Genomic DNA, 21,419 nt, shown 5'->3' on the forward strand with positions numbered 1-21,419 from the left:
AGTAACACTCCAAAGTTTTAGCTTTGAATTTAAATCAAAGGTCAGTACAGAATTAATTTCTGAGAAAACATTTTCAACACTTTGTGTCTTGCTAAAGGAATATCTGTTTCTGTTTAAATGCTATTTAATAACCAGGCTGCATCGATGGCTGTGTGTAATACAAGTGTGTTCATATAAGAGCATAATCACAGAACGAATACATCCATATGTATGCTAAATGGGATAGCATTCAAACCAAAAAGAAATATACCAACATGATGGTGTTATGCCAGCATTCACCATCTGTGCTGTAATCTGCTATGCATATACAATGCAATCTGTAACTATAGTCTATATAAATTATGAAGGTCTGGTCTGTAGCTATTTAGAGAATGTGCAGTTGCATACGCATAGTCTACATGGTGCCAGGAAGTAATGCCTGAAAACAAGAGAAGTTCTGGGAAATAGCTGCTTTAAAATTAAGCGCAACTTACCAAGCATTTCCTCTGGCGTAGGTTAATGTTTAATCACAAACCTCGGTATAGAAAGAAAGAAATAAATAAAAAAAATGTTCAAAGTCAGCTTTCGGCCAACTGTCCTATAAAACAAAATGGAAAAGTATCCAGCCGTTATTTTGCTTGTCAGTACCATCCTGTATCATATATTTAAAGAGTATTGCCAGCAGGGAATCATTATGAGAACTGTTTCCCATCAGCAGACAGAAATAAGAGATTAGTGCCCACCCTGTACTCCTTGGGAATGCTACAAAAAAAATATTTTTTACTTCCTTTCCATTCTGCATAGATACGCTGACCAATGAGACAATATGTTAAGCTCAGTAATAAGGATGAGAAATTAATACAAAGAGCACTGATTTTACACAGCATTGAACCAGAAGACCACCATCTTTTTTGTTGCTCCCCGCACTCATCTCTCATTGGTCCACACTACAACATTGATTGGCCTTGCAGCCAATCAAAGGCCACGGACTGTATTCACAAATAATCCATGAACAGGATTCCTAGGATTGGTTTCATTTTACCTCACAATGACTGAAGGTTAGGGGATCAGGGATGACCCCTACAGCACACATACTCTTCATCAACACAGGCCCAGTTGACAATGTCCACAGAGACATTTCTGAACACCCAAGGTTGTTCAGACCCAAGACTACTGGCGTTAACAGCCAGATCTAGTCAAGGCGGTTTTTTTTTGTTTTTTTTTTGGCATTTTCTTTTTGTTAATGGAAGATTGGCCACAACACATTTCTTTCCAGAAGAACGACAAGGCCACAGCACCATCACATTCTAATTTTATTTCATCTGACCTGCAGGCACAGACTATAATCATTACTACATGAACACTTAGATTCCATCGATGTCTTAAATATATGAAGTCAAACCAGTAGATAGGATAGAAAAAAAAAGCCAGGAGCTCTTTAAAGCCAGATGTTAGATTAAGTACGCTCCTATTCACTGACACATAAGGCGATATCCCTGCACAAGTTTTTTTTTTTCTGTGTTTTATATTTCTTATACATTTTCTATAGTACAGGATACAACCCAGTTTCACAATGTACAGTTTTATTTTCACAGTTGTGCGAACATTATACATTTCTTTAAATCCTTAGATACACCAACGTAGTAAATTCCTCACCCTTAATATTTTTTTATAATCTAATATTAATATGCTAATAAATGGACATTTTACACTCTTTCCTCCATAATTTTTTTTATCTGCCAAGAGACAATTTCCATTGTTTTAATCGTCTTTCATGTCCCAACAGAAAAAAGTGCACGCTTTTTTAAGTGTTCATAACGTGAAGACTATTTCAAGCCAGGATAATGGTGACACACAGTTTTGAACATACGTTGACAGTGATAAAGATTTTTATTATACAGCATTATTCACAATTCTTAATATTTGTTCTTTCTCTTCCCCCACCAACCACCACCCCCCGCCCACCCCCCCCCCCCCCAAAACCATTTTAGTCATGGTTTTTAAAAACTGGTTGACATTTACACTCATTTGAGTACCAAATAAAAACATTAAAGAATAATGAAAGGGTTGCCCGTAGTAACGCGGTCGGTTTATTAACCTAACGGTTCAAACGACCCTGCGGACCGTTTCGGGGTCACTGTGACCTGCTGTGTGCACCGAATCCGTTATTTAACAGGAAGTTTCAGCTTTCGGGAGACTGCAAATTGTGGTGCATCGTGGGGGGGAAAACAGACCTTCTAATTTTTCTGCAGTTTGGATGGTGAGCACTTCACAAAGTGAGACGTCAGCTGACAAAGTTAGCGCTACTCGATAGCAAGCCCACATCGATCAAGCGACAGCTAGATTCACTAAAAAGTCAGGAGGACCCCGAAATCGGCAGGTACACAAGCAGGTCACCCAGAACCACAACCGGAAGTCCCAGGCTAACGGCGGCAGCGGCGGCATGGCTTTGGAGCGGCAGGTTCTTACCTGGCCACGGTGAACTAACATCCTTACTCAAACGGCACGCGGCAAAGCACGGCTCCACATTACACCTGACGACAGGTCAACATTCCGCCGATGCCAACAGTGGGGCAAACCACTGAGGACTGGACTTGGGGGGGGGGGGGGACGCACCCCCCCAGGACCCAGAACAAAGGGCTCTTTCCACTTGTGGTGTAAAGGTAATGTATAAAATATTTTTCCTTTTTTTTACATTTTTTTTCTCCCCCCCTCCACCCCCCCCCATTAAGGAAAGCCATACATTTCATGATTTCTGAAGGGGCAAAATGGTTGCACGTATTTACATAGTGTGTGAAGTTCGCAGTGCCTGGAGATAGCAAGTCTGTGGGCGCGTGCAAGTGCGTGACGCAAGTTTACATTTCCGCGCTTCTCTACGCACGTGTATTGGCCATACGTAAACAGTGAAAGCTCTCGTACATGTGGACACGTGTCTAAATCAATGTCTAGTGAAACTTTCCCTCTCTCTTCTATTGTCTTCACTATCAGCAGATCCACTGCAACAGCAAGGCACACGAACAACCTCGATTAGACTTGTGCATGCTGGGTAAAATTCACTCCTGTCCACCAACTAATTTTCCTTTGTGCCGACACACACAAACACACACACATATATATACACACCAATGCACGCACGCGTGTGCACGCGCACACACACACACACACACTGCTCAACAGTCATACAGAGACGGTGGAGGCGGGACTGTCCACAAAATACGGTTCTAATATCATATGCTGATTGACACGTCTCCAAAAACAAAACAAAAAACAAAAAAGAAATGATACTCCACAAGTGATTTAATACTATAAATATATTTCCAGATTTTCATCACTACACTGTGTTCACGTAAGAGATGAATGAGGTCATCAACATGAGCCAAGACCACGGCATGATCAGTTTACTAGTGTGCGACTGTTACGTATGTGCACGAGAGAGACAGAGAGAGAGAGAGAGAGTACTTGTGTAGATGCCAATATACAGACATGATTGAAATGAACACCGATCTTATTGCACAAGGTGTCGGGCAGACAGGGGGTGGGAGTGGGGTGTTGGGGGGGGGGGGGGGGGGTGGGGGGTTTGGGTACTTTTTCTTCTCTTAAAGTCAAACAAAACCCACCGGTGAAACGGCCTTTGTGAACACAGTTCTAAAATCAGTTTTACCATTACACACGCATTACTCTTATTTAGCATCATTTGTGATGAATTGCAAAAAAAAAAAATTTTAAAATCTAAAACACAGTTAATCTATGAGCCAGCTAGGCACGTCTGTCCTTGAGCCATCAGGAGACAGGTATGGCTAGCAAACTACACAAAGGTCAGGGAGATAAACTCAAACAGATTCTTTTTTTTTTTTTTAATTGAATAAATCCAGCCAAATTTTTCCATTCGTTTTCTATTGCAGCCCCTTTCAGCACTAGACTGGCAGCCCAACGTTTTCCGTTTGCGGGCCACACAGCCGGCACCGCTCCGATGTCCTCTCAGCTAGCCGTGTGCCAAAAAGACCGCACGGCCAGCGGGGAAGCACAGCCAACACAAACGGAAACCAAGATGGCCGGGATTACCGCGCACGTAGCGCCCCGCCGCCCGTGAAACAAGGCGCCATCTGCGATGAGCTCTTTTACTGACAATTACACACACGTTACCGAGTCAAAATCGTTTCGAGTGTCATCTCCGAGGGTTTTAAAATGGTGCTTACACACGAAGGCCATCGACTGCACCAGTGGGTTTTACTTAACGTCAAACGCTGCGGCATTCGACAAAAGCAGATTTTTATACCGTAGTTTGTTTTTTTGCATCTTTTTTTTTCTTTTTCTTTTTTTTTCCTTTTCTTTCGCTCCCCGGCCCGTCCGCCTCTGCGCCTCCTCTGGGGAGGGTCAGTCCACGTACATGGGTGAGCTGGGGGAGGTGGGCATCTGATCCAGGATTCTGCAGACGTAGCTGGCCACGTCCACCGAGCGCTCCTCGTACATCAGTATGAACGCGTGTTTCTGCGAAAATAAAAACAACCCAGCGCTCCTCGTACATCAGTATGAACGCGTGTTTCTGCAAAAATAAAAACAACCCAGCGCGCCTCGTACATCAGTATGAACGCGTTTCTGCAAAAATAAAAACAACCCAGCATGCCTCGTACATCAGTATGAACAAGTTTCTGCAAAAATAAAAACAACCCAGCGCTCCTCGTACATCAGTATGAACGTTTGTTTCTGCAAAAATAAAAACAACCCAGCACGCCTCGTACATCAGTATGAACGCGTGTTTCTGCGAAAATAAAAACAACCCAGCGCGCCTCGTACATCAGTATGAACGCGTGTTTCTGCGAAAATAAAAACAACCCAGCGCTCCTCGTACATCAGTATGAACGCGTGTTTCTGCGAAATAACTTTTGTCCACGGAAGGAAATCCCACACGTGGTGGAAAAACTATTACATTTTCAAAAAAAAAAAAAAAAAGTGATAAGCAATAAGGGCAAATGCTTACCAGAAGCTCTTTGTACTTTGGCCTTTTCGACTCATCCTTTGTAAGGCTAGGGGGGCGAAAAGGTACATAAAATTAATGTAGCCAAAATATTCTGCACCACAACACAGCCTCATGTATTACATTACATTACATTACAGGCATTTAGCAGACGCTCTTATCCAGAGCGACGTACAACAAGTGCAACAGTTCAAGGTGCGGAGGTGCAAAAGAAACACACTAGAGTGAAGTAAAGATCGTAGTGCCAGACGTGACCACACAGATCAGGACTCCAATCCTGTAGGGTAACCTGTTCAGCAAACAAACAAACAATCCTGCCAAGTACAAACTAGCACTGAAATCACATTTGCCTAATCAGAATCAGACAAAAACAATCCTGCCAAATAAAAACTAACGTAGCTTCATGTAGCCCTGGGAAAAACTCAAATCCAGCACTACTCAACTCCAGGTCCGGTGGGCCTCAGTCTCTACAGGTATTTGCTCCAACCAAGCACTACACCACCAGACTTCACCGACTACTTTACCTCTTTGCTGCAGGAAGTAACCTCATTAGTGAAATCTGGAGGTGTAGTGCATGGTTGGAGCAAATACCAGCAGACTCTTTACTTTATTCAGTTTATTTTTACAGGGACAGTGCACATTAATAAACATTTCTGTGAATGTGCCAGTTTAGCCAGCATGGCTAATCTTCAACCGTCATTTTCAACTCTGCAGCCCACAGGACCACAGGACCTGGAGTTCAGTAGCGCTGCTCTAATCTCAAATCACCCATTGGCTGTTAAAAAGACTTCATCCTGACACTCAACACACAACTGCAGTAACAGTAAAAACGCTTAATTCTGAAGGCTGTCAGACTGCTCCACGCAGCTCGTGGCTAAATTAGCGTTGTGGTTTAAGTTCTCACCACAGGTTGACGAAGGCGATGAATTTCGGGGAGAACTGCCGGTCTTCCGAGTTGCTGAGCTGGGGCGGGTCGCCCTTCACCACCTGCGTCAGCTGGTCGAAGACGCTGTTCCACTTTGGGTAGGGGAACCGGCCCGTGGCCAGCTCGTACTGCAGCACAACGAGACAAAGGTGAAGGCGTTCGGCAGCACAAAAAAACGAATCCACGCAGACCGCGCCCTTCTGCCCTCGCGGCGCGTGCGCTCGGAAGCCTGAGTCAGCCGGTCACAGTCACGACGTCTTGCGAGGTAAATTCATTTGTACGCTGAAAGTCTTAAATGGGCCTTCGGACCTGTAAGGTGTTTAAAATGGCGGGGCATGAAACGCCTGGAGGGGCGGAAGGCTCCGGACTCACCAGCGTGATCCCCAGGCTCCACACGTCGGACCGCACGTCGTAGCCCTGCCGGGAGGCGCTGGGGTCTATTCTCTCCGGCTGAAAGAGAGAACACGACAGACGGCATTTCAGCCTCATCCGCACAACCTGGGCCTTCAAAAGCTGTGAGGTCACAGATATGTGGTTAGAGTGCTCCTAGCTGAACATTCTAATGCTGATGTCACTGAGAGCAGTGGAGTTCTAGAACACCGACTTAGAATAAAAAATAAATAAAAAACATTCCCAAGAAACCTACTCTTCAAAGGGTTAAATGACAGCACAGCAGCATTGATCAAGCTCGGACGTACACAAAACTGAAAAGCGCAGTCCGTTCCCTAGATTTCCTTTAATGGACACACATTTTAATCATTCCACCAGTAGGGGCCGCCAGTTCGCTGGTGGAATGCTTCAGTCCAGCACTGCTCCCAACAACAGTAATCATCTAATCGTCAATAACCATCTGTCCCTAAAAAAAATACATGGATTGCTTGGCCCGTGTGTCTACTGTAAGTGAAAGTGATAAAATAGCCTCCATTAACACAGCTGGGGGAACCTCTTATGGGGCATTTTGAACGACGTCTTAGCCAGAACATGAAAAAGGCACATTGGACCTTCACTGATAACCAAGCGAGAAGGAGCTCTGATCTCTCCTGCTTCTCCTCATCCACATACGATCCAGCGGGATGATCCCCAGCGGGACAGTCCCCAGCCGGATGATCCCCAGCGGGATGATCCAGCGGGACAATCCCCAGCAGGATGATCCAACAGGACAATCCAGCGGGACGATCCAGCGGGACAATCCCCAGCGGGACGATCCAGCAGGACGCTCCCCAGCGGGACGATCCAGCGGGATGATCCCCAGCGGGACTGCGCCGCGGTCACTTACCGCCATGTAGGGCCGACACCCGGCGTCTCGGGTCTTGGCGATGGAGTCTACGAGCTGCCCGCTAATGCCGAAGTCACAGAGCTTAATGTTGCCCTTCCTGTCCAGGAGGATGTTGGATGGCTTGATGTCTGCAAGAGGCGAATAATGACCCATATCAGAGGCACTCGCGCATTTAAAGCAATCGTCCACTCTGACGGTGCGCGCAAGCACAGGTCTGATCAAAGCAGGGGTTTGGGTTAAATAACTGTAGAGGCAGAACATACCTAAGGATAACAAAACTTCAGAGAAAAAGCAGAAGAGAGAATAAATATGCAGACAGGAACTACAGGCCGAATGTGAATGCATTCAGATTTCCCAGAATGCACTGCACAATATCAAACGGTGTTGTCTGTGTTTTTTTAGGAGGCAGAAGGCTTTGTTTGCAAACCCTGAAGACAAACACAAAACAAAACTTGGAAGCGAGTCAGACGTACTCAACGTCAGACGTACTCATTCTGTATTTTGAACACCTTCAACGTCGAATATCTAGCAAAGAATCTTGAAAGATTGACTAAAAACGGAAAAACGAAAATCAAGCAATATTCAGGCAGGAGAGGGACAAGCCTTACCTCTGTGAATTATTTTCAAGTTTTCTTTTAAGTGGTTAAGTGCTTTCACAGTCTGGAAGACGAAGAAAACAGATGAGGGGGAAATCAGGCCTATGACATCACAAAACTGCAAACAAATGTTTGTCATGCAGGTCTAGCAAACTCAACGGGTAAATTAAAGTTCCAACTCACAGCTAACGTTATTTTGCCTAGTATTTCCTCGGGAATCACGTCGTCTAATGCACAATATACATATTTGTAGAATTTGTCAAACGAGGTAGACATGAGCTCCATGCAAATCCAACAGTCTCCCTGAAAAAGAGAGAGAGAGAAAAAAGAACTGATCAAAACTCATTCATAAATTACGATCAAGGGTGATTCACATCGATTTATACGGACGGATTATTTTCCGTACACGATTTAGATCACAGACACTGCCGGCAGAGATACGACAGGTTAGCCCCAGCTGAGGCTAAAAGCTGCTGATGATAAACAGCAGACGTGGGCTCTTCATTAAATACTGAGATGCCGTGCTATCCAATGCATTTACCTGCAGAGCAGTCACACGGCTGGGCAGAACACATAACACGCAAACCCACGCCAAACTGGACGGAGTGCAGCGTTTCATCTCTCTTTTTTTTGCATTACCAGCCAAATTGTCAACAAATATATAACAAAGAATATGTACGTGTAACGTAGTCATGACTTGGCGTGGGATCAACCCAAGGTTTCATTCCAAAGACGCCGGCGTTATGATGTCTGCGGTCCAGTCTCGGTTTAGCTCACCTCCCGGAAGAGAGCGCCGTAGAACTGGACGATGTACGGGCAGTCGCTGCTCCTCATCACCACGTCCAGGTCCATCAGCAGCTGCTTCTGCTCCTTCTCATCCACCGTCGACCGGATCCGCTGTGACCGAGAAGTGACCGCACGTTAAGAGTCTAACAGATCCCAACCTGATCTGCTGTGATGTCACATGACCACACGTTAAGAGTCTAACAGATCCCAACCTGATCTGCTGTGATGTCACATGACCATACGTTTGAGTCGAACAGAAATCCCAACCGAATCCGCTGTGACAAACAGGTGACCGTACGTTAGAGTCTAACAGATCCCAACCTGATCTGCTGTGATGTCACATGACCGTATGTTAGAGTCTAACAGATCCCAACCTGATCTGCGGTGGCTGGCACATGACCATTCGTTAGAGTCAGATGATCACATGAAGTAATGATCACAGACGGGAGAGGATGATCACAGACAGAGGTGATGATCACATGAAGTAATGATCACAGACGGGAGAGGATGATCACAGACAGACGTGATGGTCACAGACGGGAGAGGGGAACAGAGAGACGACGGGAGAGGGGAACAGAGAGACGACGGGAGAGGGGAACAGAGAGACGACAGGAAGAGGGGAACAGAGAGACGACAGGAAGAGGGGAACAGAGAGACGACAGGAAGAGGGGAGCCGGAACAAGCATCACCTTGACAGCCATGATCTGGCCGCTGGGCTTGTGCACCATCTTGTTGACGGAGCCGTAGGCGCCCCGCCCGATCTCGCCCAGGTCCTTCAGGTCCTCGGCCGTGAAGTCGCAGTGCTGCTCTGGCGAGATCTTCAGCTTCCCCGACGACTCGATGCTGTGCGTGCGCAGCCTCTCTCTGGAGCGGGCAGAGTGGAGGAACAGGAAGTCACTCCCCCCATTCTCTACTCAGAATCAACTTGGAAATTGATTGGAAATAGGATTGTTTTTGTATGATTAGGTGTGATTCCAGTGCTAGTTTGTACTTGGTAGGATTCTTGCTTGCTGAACAAGCTTACTCTACAGGGTTGGAGTCCTGATCGATGTGGTCACTTCTGGCACTACGATCCTTACTTCACTCTAGTGTTTCTTTTGCGCCTCTACATCATGAAACCTATGCACTTGTTGTACGTCGCTCTGGATAAGAGCGTCTGCTAAATGCCTATAATGTAATGTTATGTAATGATTATTGAATGTTCGCAAATCGTTTTTTAAACTAAAACACAATTTAAAATGCAACTCCTTAACACTCCTCAATTAAGTGAATCTCGGTTAACTACTTCCTCCCAAAAGATCAGAAAACTAGCTTGCAGTCTTCAAAGCATAACAATTCAGAAAGTGGCGTTTCTTTGGAAGGGCTCATTTCCTCATTGCGGCTGCTCTGATGTTAGAGGAAGCTAAGAGCACACAGCAGCTCCAGGCTATTGTGATGTCAGAAAAGGCAGACACTGTACAGGGTGGGAGCCACCCGGCTGATCGCTATTGTGATGTCATAAAAGGGCGTCACCGTGCAGGGCAGGAGCCACGCGGCTGATTGCTACTGTGATGTCATAAAACTGCGACACTGTGCAGGGTGGGAGCCACATGGCTGATCGCTATTGTGATGTAATAAAAGGGCAGAAGCAGTACAGGGCAGGAGCCACACGGCTGATCGCTACTGTGATGTCATAAAACTGCGACACTGCGCAGGGAGGGAGCCACACGGCTGATCGCTACTGTGATGTCATAAAAGTGCGACACTGCGCTCAGAGACGGACGGCACGGAGCTCCACTCACATGTGCGGATTCTGGAAGGGAGGACCCGCTGTGTTGAGTGTGAATCTGGCGGTGGGTTTGATCGGGGGATTAGCGAAATTTAACTTCAGTGCTTTGCGTTTGCCTGTGACAGAGGAGAGAGAGAGACAGAATTAAGTTAGCTCAGATCAGATCATAGAGACTGGAGAACCACTGCCTTTTACTGGTATGGACCATAACACACATGCTCGCACGCACACCATATTTATACCATATCATACATAAAAATGTGTAAATGAGAACACAACTGGAGGATAGAAAAGACAACTGGAAACTGGTGTCAAAATGAACAGACAACTACAACGCCAGGCAACTTCTTTCTACTACTTCTCTATCTTTCAAACCGGTTTACAGTATGTATGTCTGGCTGGTCATTCATGCACACATTAATGCGATCTCAACTGCCTGCAGAGTTGTTTTGTAAATCTAGTTAAACCAGTGGAGAATGATTTCAGCATGTCTGAACATCTCTGAACAGGAGCTGGGGCAGGACAAGCCACGAGAATTTAAGACTTCTCCATCTCCTCCTATTCATTTATGCACATAATTATTTTTTAACATGTGGATTCTTATTTTTAATAACAGGATTATTTTTTAACCTGTTCCACATGAACTGATCCAAACACGGTTTAACACAGTTTAAAATGATGTACAAGTAACCTTCACTCCGTTAAAGTGAACACGGACACGCCAATTAAAATCTGCAGCTCTGATCATAATAAGGTCTAAGCTGACTAATGTTTACCAGCTCGCCGTAAAGGTGGAGATATAACAGGTACCATTTCCTCTAGCGATGCTGTTCTAACTATGCAGGCCTACGTCTGCAAACCGAAGCACGCGCATCTGAACAGCACACGCCACACATTTTCTTTATTTGAAAAGTGTTTCTGAGAATAATGTCCAATTTTCCAGAGCGATGACATGGCGCGCGCGTGCCAGTTAAAGCTCGGCAGGGGTGCAGAGACGCGATACCATGGCAACAACGCCGCCATTAGCATCGACCGCGTGCATGCATTGGCTCTGAGACTGTCACATAAGCTACATGAAACACAGAGATTATCCTGTCCCACCAAAGTCTGGACAAGGCAGAAGCAATCTAACCCCGAAAGAATCCAAACAACCCAAAACAAACCTGAAAAGGGAAAAAAAAAAGGAAAGGAAAAGCACGCTGGGGAACAACAGCACTCAAATCACGGATGAATGGGAACGGTTAGCATTCACAATACGCAAGCACACCCTTTCGCAGATGAGTGCCCTCTTTAGCCTATCAGAGGGCGATGGATGAGAACCATTAACCACATTTAAAAAGGCAGTAGGAGGCTGTCAATCAGGCATCAAATGTTTTACAGCAATAAAACAGAGCATTTCTAAAAAAAAATTTAAAAAATGACAGTACGTGATGCTCACAAAAAGAAAAAGTTTCAAAACAATGTAGGCCAAACTCTAAAAACCACAGAAGTAAAAAAAAGAAATAAAACTAAACTGGCATTAAAGGGCATTGAGAGTCGAGCCATTAAATTAACATGTGACTTTTGATTAGCAATCACATCAAAATAGCCATTCCCTTTAAGATCCCTGCTTTATTTGGTGACAAGAAACTTCAGCCCACCGAGGATCATTACTTTAATTCTCAAAAGGCATTTCAGATTTAGCCTACACCCAGGTAAGGTGTATAGTTGTGCATCATCAGGGGCTTCCAAGTAAAGGTCCTTATGATGATAGCTGATAAATCCTTAGATGGGCAAACAAACACTATCCCTGGGTTTCAGTTTTTCAGAGGGTGATTCTCAGTGCCCTTTAAGGATCGCTACACAGAGGCGTCAAAATAAGTTAAGAATGGTATGACCCAGGCAGAACCAAAAACAGCTTGGTGGTGGGAGGTTGGGGAGAAGAAATATAAAGAATAACAACATGCAAGTATCCACAATAAATAAATACAGCAAAACTGGTATGACGCCAGCGTCCCCACTCGACGGACGTGGGGGGGGGGGGGGGGGGGGGGGGGGGCGTGGGGGGTTCTCACCATGGGTCCACACGAAGTCAAGAAGGTGGGGGGGGGCGATGGGAGCCAACGAAAAAAAGGGGAAGAAAAATTGTCAATTAAGTCTCTTCATTCCACGGCCCGCAATGAGAACAGAGAAACAAACATTTTTAAAGATGGTGCCTGAAGAGAGAGAACCAAAACGCACACTGGACTGAACGGTAGCCGTGACCTGCTCCAAACAGGCCGTCCCGCACACAGAGCTTTACAGGCCGGAACTCTGGCGCTCGAGAGATGAGGAACGTTCCGGAACACCTGGAGCTTAGAGTGTTCCGGAACACGCCAACCTCCCATACCTCACCTTCTTACCGTCAGCGGAGTAAAACATAAGTAACGGCTGCACCGACAAGATGGTGAGCTGACCAGAAACCTCACTCAATTTGAGAATTAAATGGGTTTTTTTTTTGGGTCTTTTTTTTTTATTTTTTTTTTAGAAGTTGTTGTCATGTTGACGTGAGAGTTATTTCGTGTACAGTCTTTCTTTGGCCATCGGTTCCCCCAAGCTCCATGGTCAAGGTGGAGGGAATATCCTAAAAATGACACTGCAGCTGCAAATGAACCGTCTGTAAGTCCAGTTCCCAGTGGACACACCGTGGCACAACTGTCACCCAGGACCACTCCCACAGCTCATCGTTTCTCATACGTTTTTCATCATTTAGACATCGAGTAATTTTCTTTGCACGGAACCAAAATCCTCTTGCTCGGAAACGCCACACATCGGCAGGCCATTCATGACGTGACCCCCATGATCGCTTCAGCAATATACCGGTCCTTTGATGACCAGCCAACATTCAAGGTCACCTCCATCCGCCAATGACGCAGTCAGACGGCAATCAGCAAAGAAGTCTTCTGATTGGGCGCTGAGTCTGAGCTAAAGGACACAGGGCTGGGAGTTCTATTCGGCCAGGAATAACAATGCCTGAAAAAATAAACATCTCTTGGGCGAAGTCTCAAACGCTCACTTAGGAGGAAGACGATTCTCACCTAAACCTGCACAAATAATGAACACATAACGGCACGGAGAGCAACTGAGCAAATAATACAAATCAATCTTAGAGGTAGGTTTTAACAGAGACGTTTCAAGTGGCACAATGTTTAAAAAAAACTGATGACATCGCCATTCATTTCACCAATTATGCTCACGATAATTTCCGCAAATTAGAATGACAGCATTAGCAAAAAAAAAAAACAATAGCCTACATCTTTCTATTGTTCAACCATTTGATCAGCCACACATTTGACATTACAGTGTTTTCAATGTACAATGTGTTCCTTTTCAACCATCTCTGTTGATGTCTGTAAGTAAAATAACATTATCATGAAATCGAAGTGCAGCTGTCACATTCATGTTTTAAACACACAGAATGCAGTGGTGACAAATTAATCAACAATGCTGCACACGATTGCTAGCAAATGTTTTTAAATCCAATTTTTTGATCACAAATCCACTTTTGTCTTGGACACACAATGATCTATCAAATCCTACCCAAGAGCATAGCAGATATGACACTCCCTTAAACACATCCAGTACAGATGTGACTCTCCCTTACACATATGCAGTACAGATATGTCTCTCCCTTAAACACATCGAGTACAGATGTGACCGTCCCTTAAACACATCCAGTACAGATGTGACCCTCCCTTATACATATCCATTACAGATGTGACCCTCCCTTAAACACAGCCAGTACAGATGTGACCCTCCCTTATACATATCCAGTACAGATGTGACTCTCCCTTAAACACATCCAGCACAGATGTGACCCTCCCTTATACACATCCAGTACAGATGTGACCCTCCCTTATACATATCCAGTACAGATGTGACCGTCCCTTAAACACATCCAGTACAGATGTGACCCTCCCTTAAACACATCCAGTACAGATGTGACCATCCCTTAAACACAGCCAGTACAGATGTGACTCTCCCTTAAACACATCCAGTACAGATGTGACCCTCCCTTAAACACAGCCAGCACAGATGTGACCGTCCCTTAAACACAGCCAGCACAGATGTGACCCTCCCTTAAACACAGCCAGCACAGATGTGACTCTCCCTTAAACACATCCAGTACAGATGTGACCCTCCCTTAAACACAGCCAGTACAGATGTGACACTCCCTTAAACACATCCAGTACAGATGTGACACTCCCTTAAACACATCCAGTACAGATGTGACTCTCCCATAAACATATCCAGTACAGATATGTCTCTCCCTTACACATATCCAGTACAGATGTGACCCTCCCTTATACATATCCAGTACAGATATGACCCTCCCTTATACATATCCAGTACAGATGTGACTTTCCCTTAAACACATCCAGTACAGATGTGTCTCTCCCATAAATACACCCTTTACAGATGTCTCTCCCTTAAACACATCCAGTACAGATGTGACCCTCCCTTACACATATCCAGTACAGATGTGACCCTCCCTTATACATATCCAGTACAGATGTGACCCTCCCTTAAACACAGCCAGTACAGATGTGACCCTCCCTTAAACACAGCCAGTACAGATGTGACCATCCCTTAAACACAGCCAGTACAGATGTGACTCTCCCTTAAACACATCCAGTACAGATGTGACCCTCCCTTATACATATCCAGTACAGATGTGACACTCCCTTAAACACATCCAGTACAGATGTGACCCTCCCTTATACATATCCAGTACAGATGTGACACTCCCTTAAACACATCCAGTACAGATGTGACCCTCCCTTATACATATCCAGTACAGATGTGACCCTCCCTTAAACACAGCCAGCACAGATGTGACTCTCCCTTAAACACATCCAGTACAGATGTGACTCTCCCTTAAACACAGCCAGTACAGATGTGACCCTCCCTTATACATATCCAGTACAGATGTGTCTCTCCCATAAACATATCCAGTACAGATGTGACCCTCCCTTATACATATCCAGTACAGATGTGACCCTCCCTTAAACACAGCCAGCACAGATGTGACCCTCCCTTAAACACAGCCAGTACAGATGTGACCCTCCCTTATACATATCCAGTACAGATGTGACCGTCCCTTAAACACATCCAGTACAGATGTGACTCTCCCTTAAACACATCCAGTACAGATGTGACCCTCCCTTAAACACAGCCAGTACAGATGTGACTCTCCCTTAAACACATCCAGTACAGATGTGACCCTCCCTTATACATATCCAGTACAGATGTGACCCTCCCTTATACATATCCAGTACAGATGTGACCCTCCCTTATACATATCCAGTACAGATGTGACCCTCCCTTAAACACATCCAGTACAGATGTGACCCTCCCTTATACACATCCAGTACAGATGTGACCCTCCCTTATACATATCATTTTTACAATTACAATTCTGTGCACGTATAGCACGCGGTTTAGTTCTCCTCTGTGCTTCAAACATTTTCGGAATAAATTCTAATAGTTTATCAGTATTCTACGGAGTGTTCTCCTATTAACCTGTGGAGTTCAGCTCCCAGTTATGAGTAAACAGTTTTGAAATGAGAGATACTCTACAGATACTCCCTCAGAAGAACTTGCACAGGCTACCTGACAAATTAGGTAAAAGACGTTTTACGACTAGCTTTAATTCTTATTCTTGTAGTTAGCATACATTTTTCATAATTCTTCTCTGACTGCTTTCAGTGGTTTCGTGCACAGAAGCCATGGTCCTGTAGAACAAGTTGCTGGCTTACATTTCGGAATTTAGCAAATGCCCCCATCCAGAGCAATTCACACTGATTACATTTCACATACATTTTCATTTTCACACAGCTGAATATCCACTGAAAACAATTCGGCTTAGCTTAAGTACCGAGCACGAGGGTTCAATGGCAGCATCCCACAGTGGCGGAGGAACAAGCCCAGCTCCCTAACTGCTATGCTACACTGGCCCGCATTTCTGCCCCCGCCTCCTCTCTCCAACGCTGCATCATCCACAGGGCACAAAATGAACATGCCGTCCTGGTTCTACACGTGAGCGTGGAGGCCCAGCTTCTCAAACGAATCATCTTACGCACACTGGGTTTCAACGTCCTTCACAGTCACTACACACAACATGTCTCCGCCACAGCACGTGCCAACAGAATAGGATTACAATGCAGGGAGTGACTTTGGAGTGAAAGGTTTCATTCAATTTTTACCATTAAGAAAAAGTAAGTTATATCACAACTAGTTGATGATAGCATTAAAACAGTTATACAAGAAAACAATTCCATATGATTATTGAACTTGGTGCTCTTTATGTTGTCTTCACTGAGATCTTAGCTAGAATATACATAATACAATACATGGCCTGTTCTCACCATTACGTTATGTTATGTTATAATGAACCATGAGCCTCATTGACAATAAAAAACGTGCATTACTCTCCTAAACACAAATGCCTTCTTATACATCACATATTTGTATGTAAAAAAGGACTGTTTATACAGAGGTACAAGCTCCGGGGAATCTTCCGCTCCAAAGGAAACACATCGTTCAGATATTTGGCACACACAAATGAACCAAAATAATATGGTCCATTTCTCCATAATTCATTCCTACACTAAAATTCAAGTAGACGGTACCTGTTTCGCTCTGACACCTCCAGCACGTGTTGGTTTCTGCAAAAAAATAGAATAAAACGTTTACAGTGTGCATGTTGCATTATTAATATCCAATGACAAACACTCTTAAGTCGTTTTTCAATCTTGAGGCCTAAAACCTTAGTTAGCTAAACGTTGACATTGATCAACAATCTTCTTTAAGATGCACGTACAGTACAGGGTCAGGTAAGTTACACATCTATCCAATGCGCTGTTATTCGCAAACATATTGATAGTCTAGCCGATGTCTTGTCTATGAACGTGATTAGATAGCCGTTTGGCTAACAATCTGTTCGGTAGATTTTCGTGGAATCATCCAGGCAGCTAACACACTACATCGCAACATATATCCACTTATGTGCCGCATCAGGCAGCCAGCAATAACCTTCCTCACGTTTAGATAGCAAACCATCTTGCGATATGAAATGCGATTTATATACACAAGTAGTAGGCTGACATAGCCAGTTAGCTGTTGCTCTGTTAAATATTACTGTAAATATGTTAAGGCTACCAAGAAATAATACCTTAACTCCTAATATTCTTGGTTTGCGATCTTAACAAGCTAACTTATCTAGTAAGGCACATAGCTAAGCAAGGCCTTGAATTGAGCTAACGTTAGATAGTAAACTACAGGCTAGCTGATGAGCAATTCAAAATGTAAGGCGACTGAACACATCTGTCTGATTGAAACGAATGGTGTAATTACTAGACTAGTCTTATTACTCGCATAGCCACCAAGCAATATTCTTAACCATAATCAATCTACCTGTTTCAGTAAAACACAAACAAGGCCCCGTTAGTCTAATAATAATATCGTAGACTAGCTAGTTGCCTAGCTGTCTAGTTAGCCAACGTTAGCTAGCTAGCTGGTTAGCTAGGTAGGCTACGTGTATGCAAATGATTAAACGTGTAGTTTCGAAATGCATTGGTCAGTGAATTAACACATTTTCTGACCCATGTTTCTTCCGTGATTCTTGAGATTTTTACAGAAATCCTTAGCGGTCAAAAAACTGGCAAGTCAAGCTCCTTGAGAGAGGCCTAGCTGATAACCCAGCAAACTAAGCTGCATCACGGTGCAGCGGTGGCAGAGTTGGGTCACTTCGCCAATCCTGTAAGGTATCTAACGTTAGCTAGCGACTCTATTCAGATTAAATAAAGAGGAAAACCGACGACAGCGGGCCGTCAAGTTCGCGAATCTTACCCTGCATGCTGCTCATGGTCGTTATGTGTTGAGACTGGGATTGGTGGTGGTGTGGCAGAGCTGTAGATCCTGCGCTATTGCTGTTGTGGCTGGAGGAGGTTGTTGAGTTGCTGCTAGGGCTGTGAGTCGCCATTGTTAACGGGCTTGAATTCCACCAGCAGCACAGCGCTGCAATGCAGTCAGAGAGACCGAGAGTAATTCTACCCTCTTCCGAGACAGGACACCTAGCTACTTAACGTCAGCTAGCTGTCCACGGCGCTCCGTTGCACTGCTTCTATATGGACTATATTATATTATTCGGTTCAGCTAACCCCCAAGATGCACGAATCGAAGAAAAAACACCAAGCTAGCTAGCTACCAAATTGAGCACAGCAGTATATGACCGGGCTGCAATCCAGATTCAAACCATTTCATAACAGACACGGGACCCCTAGCTTCAGTATTCAGCACTGCACTACCCAGGGCTCAGCTGACCGAAACTACAGGTTTGGGGGCGGGGGAAGAGGGTGCTGGCGGAAATTCCCGTTCGCCACCTGCCAAAAAGCAAATGAATGTTTAAATGCTGTAGGCTAGCATTTTGCTTTATCAGTTTGCTCATATTTTTCGCAGTCAGTGTTGGTCAGTCTTATGCATAGCCAGCGTATATAGCCTGTTTTATTCATAAGCAGTTCTCTTGAGGTTTAAATAGGATGGCTTTGGATGGCAGATATCTATGCCATCTGCCAAGTTACAGCTTGGCGAAGCATGCCCCGTACCTATTCCTCACAGAGAGTTTGGCTATTTCCAGGGTTTCCTACAGAAATAACCACAATAACCACAGACTCTCAGCCCTTAAGAACATTAAAGGCAGACTATGCAGGATTTTTTTTACTTTAAAATATTATAAAATAATATTAAGGCATTTCTTCGGTGCACTGGCAATCTATGTCATTACTTGGTTTCAGATCCTGTGTTTTGGGATCAGATTTCAACAAAGTGTTTGCTGCTGGTGTGCTGCAATGGCAGATGCTAAGAAGCCTAGATACAGCAAAGCAATTGAAATAAAAATAAAAAATAATCCAACAGGGCTTGTTCAAAAACTAGCATCAACCTTACTTTTCTTTGGTGGCATTAGCTGTTGCCAAGGAGATGAAAAGCGACTTGGAGTTGGCCTGTTTTCTGTTGGACCTGTAAGTAGCTAGTTACCCAAATCTAACTAAATGTCCAGGGGGGTATTTCAGGAAGCAGGATTATTGAGTTGCTAGATAACTGCATTGTTCCCATGTGCTATGGGGTGTAAAGATAATTATAACATTGCCTAATTACTGTTACCATCTATATGGAATCATTCATCTTGCTATTATATTTTAAATATCTCTGACCACCTAATCTCTTCTTTTGGCATTTTGCTTGAAGCTCTCAATGGTGTGTCCTCAATGGAAGTGTGAGTGGGGTTTACAAACACATAGTCTACAACAGCCACAGAATCCTACATAGTATGCATTTAACTTCTAAAATAAATGCAGCTATCTTTATTTGTGGAACAGATGCATTTATTTGTGGATTTGTTGCATTTATTTGTGGATTCGCTGCATTTATTTGTTCATCAGTTATGTTAATTTATTTATTTTTGTGAAAATAATAACCCCATACAAACGCTACATTTTAAAATGAATGTTAGCTTGGCCTACAGATCATCTGCAGACATACAAAAAACTAGTAGGTCTATGACGTAGCCTATACAATAATCCATTGAAAACACACCGTAATCCATTTAAAAATGACAAATACTTTCATTTATTTGTAATTCGTGGTAAAGGGAAAATGACTGAATCTCCACCTATGTGTTTCTTTGAGCCAGAATGTGTGTGCCTTTGCATGAAAGTGTGAATGCATGCCTCTCTCTAGATTTAATTATCCTATGGTTCATGCATTTATATGCATTATTATTATTAGTTACTCATAGCAGAATATGAAAAGAACTATATCAACAAAAACACGTTTTCAATGTACAAATGTCTTTTTGTAAATGTGAATACTATATACTGAACGGTCCAATCCGTTTCAGGATTTTGTGCCAACTTCTGCACTTAATTATTTAAGTACCTCAAACATACCTTCATCTGACATTTGTTTATGCACACAGCTACAGCTGCAGACTGCAAGTGTACCCTGTTCTCTAGTACAGGAGTGAGCCAACGTAGTTTATAGAGCTGTCAGAAAACTACAACTAAGGTAACTGGTTGGAGCGAAAATCAGCACGCAGATCGGCCCTCCAGGACCGGAGCTGTGCACTGTCTGCTTCAGTGGGATGCTCTTCAGGAAATGCCGAAATCGGGAGATATTTAAGCAGCCGCTAAAGAACAGATGACATTCACCTGGTTAAGCAGCCAAATTTAATATGTATGTGTAATATTGTGAACTTTTGCTTAAATTGATGTTTTATGGCAGGGATCAGCAACTCACGGTCCTCGAGGGCCGAGAACTGCTGGTTTTCCACCCTCCCTTTGCCTGGGAGTCAAGTGTGAAGACAGTCTGGCCAATCAGTAGCACTAATTACCTAGGAGAAAAGAAAACCAGGACTGGATTTCAATTCGAGGGCCAGAGTTGATGATCCCTGTTTTATGGATAGATGCTCCATGCATAACAGCTGCAATATCACAGACTACGTTGGCTTTTAACAAAGCCCACGATTAAAATGGAATTAAAGTAATTTTTTTAGAAGCTGTAGACCAGTTATAGTATCAACACAGTTGGCTCTTTAGCAATGAACATGTACTTGGATGGGCTCACGGTGCCTTGAAAAATTTCCCCTTTGAATGCAGTCGACTAGTAATGTCAGTAAAATCACACTAGATGGCGCCATGACCTATGGTTTGCACCAGAGCGTTTCAGGGCGTCTGTTCTCTCCATCCAGCATAGTCTTCTGCCCCAGCCCGAATCCTCAGGCAGTTAATGTTCTGTGACGAGCCCTGGTTTGAGGAATGCATTCTGGGTAGTGGCCAAGCACCCCCTACCCCTCACCAGGTCACTGGGCTAGAAAAAAATATTCAAAATAACAAAAATTCATAAAAAGAAATACATAAAATATTTCAATGTGATAATTAAGACAAAATAACTCAAATGAATTAAAACAAATAAAATGATTAGTAGAATCATTAAATGAAGCAATAATAAATCATTAGAATGAAATAAATGAATGAAAAATAAAATCAATATTATTATAATATTATTAATAATTGAATTAAAATAACTAATACATTAAA

The 21,419-nt window shown here is 43.8% G+C and overlaps 1 protein-coding gene across 4 annotated transcripts; it reads right to left on the reverse strand.

Moving 5' to 3' along the window:
• Positions 1-1,279: 1,279 nt before the first annotated feature.
• LOC118216885 (dual specificity mitogen-activated protein kinase kinase 4-like) lies at positions 1,280-18,637 on the reverse strand. Of its 4 annotated transcripts, none has more exons than XM_035398479.1 (12): positions 18,175-18,636; positions 16,956-16,991; positions 10,319-10,409; positions 9,227-9,401; positions 8,529-8,648; positions 7,935-8,054; positions 7,764-7,815; positions 7,156-7,283; positions 6,252-6,329; positions 5,859-6,007; positions 4,958-5,003; positions 1,280-4,467 (listed from the first exon to the last, which is right to left on the reverse strand). In XM_035398479.1, the coding sequence occupies exons 1-12, from the start codon at positions 18,305-18,307 to the stop codon at positions 4,354-4,356; spliced, it is 1,242 nt and encodes a 413-aa protein (XP_035254370.1). In that variant the 5' UTR covers positions 18,308-18,636; the 3' UTR covers positions 1,280-4,353. The 4 variants fall into 4 exon arrangements, with proteins under 4 accessions (XP_035254370.1, XP_035254369.1, XP_035254368.1 ...); XM_035398478.1 differs by having other exon boundaries at positions 10,319-10,421; XM_035398477.1 differs by lacking the exon at positions 1,280-4,467 and adding an exon at positions 4,694-4,848 and having other exon boundaries at positions 18,175-18,637.
• Positions 18,638-21,419: the final 2,782 nt, after the last annotated feature.

This window comes from Anguilla anguilla, chromosome 17, assembly GCF_013347855.1.
Source record: "Anguilla anguilla isolate fAngAng1 chromosome 17, fAngAng1.pri, whole genome shotgun sequence".
In the NCBI taxonomy this organism is placed as follows: Eukaryota; Metazoa; Chordata; class Actinopteri; order Anguilliformes; family Anguillidae; genus Anguilla; species Anguilla anguilla.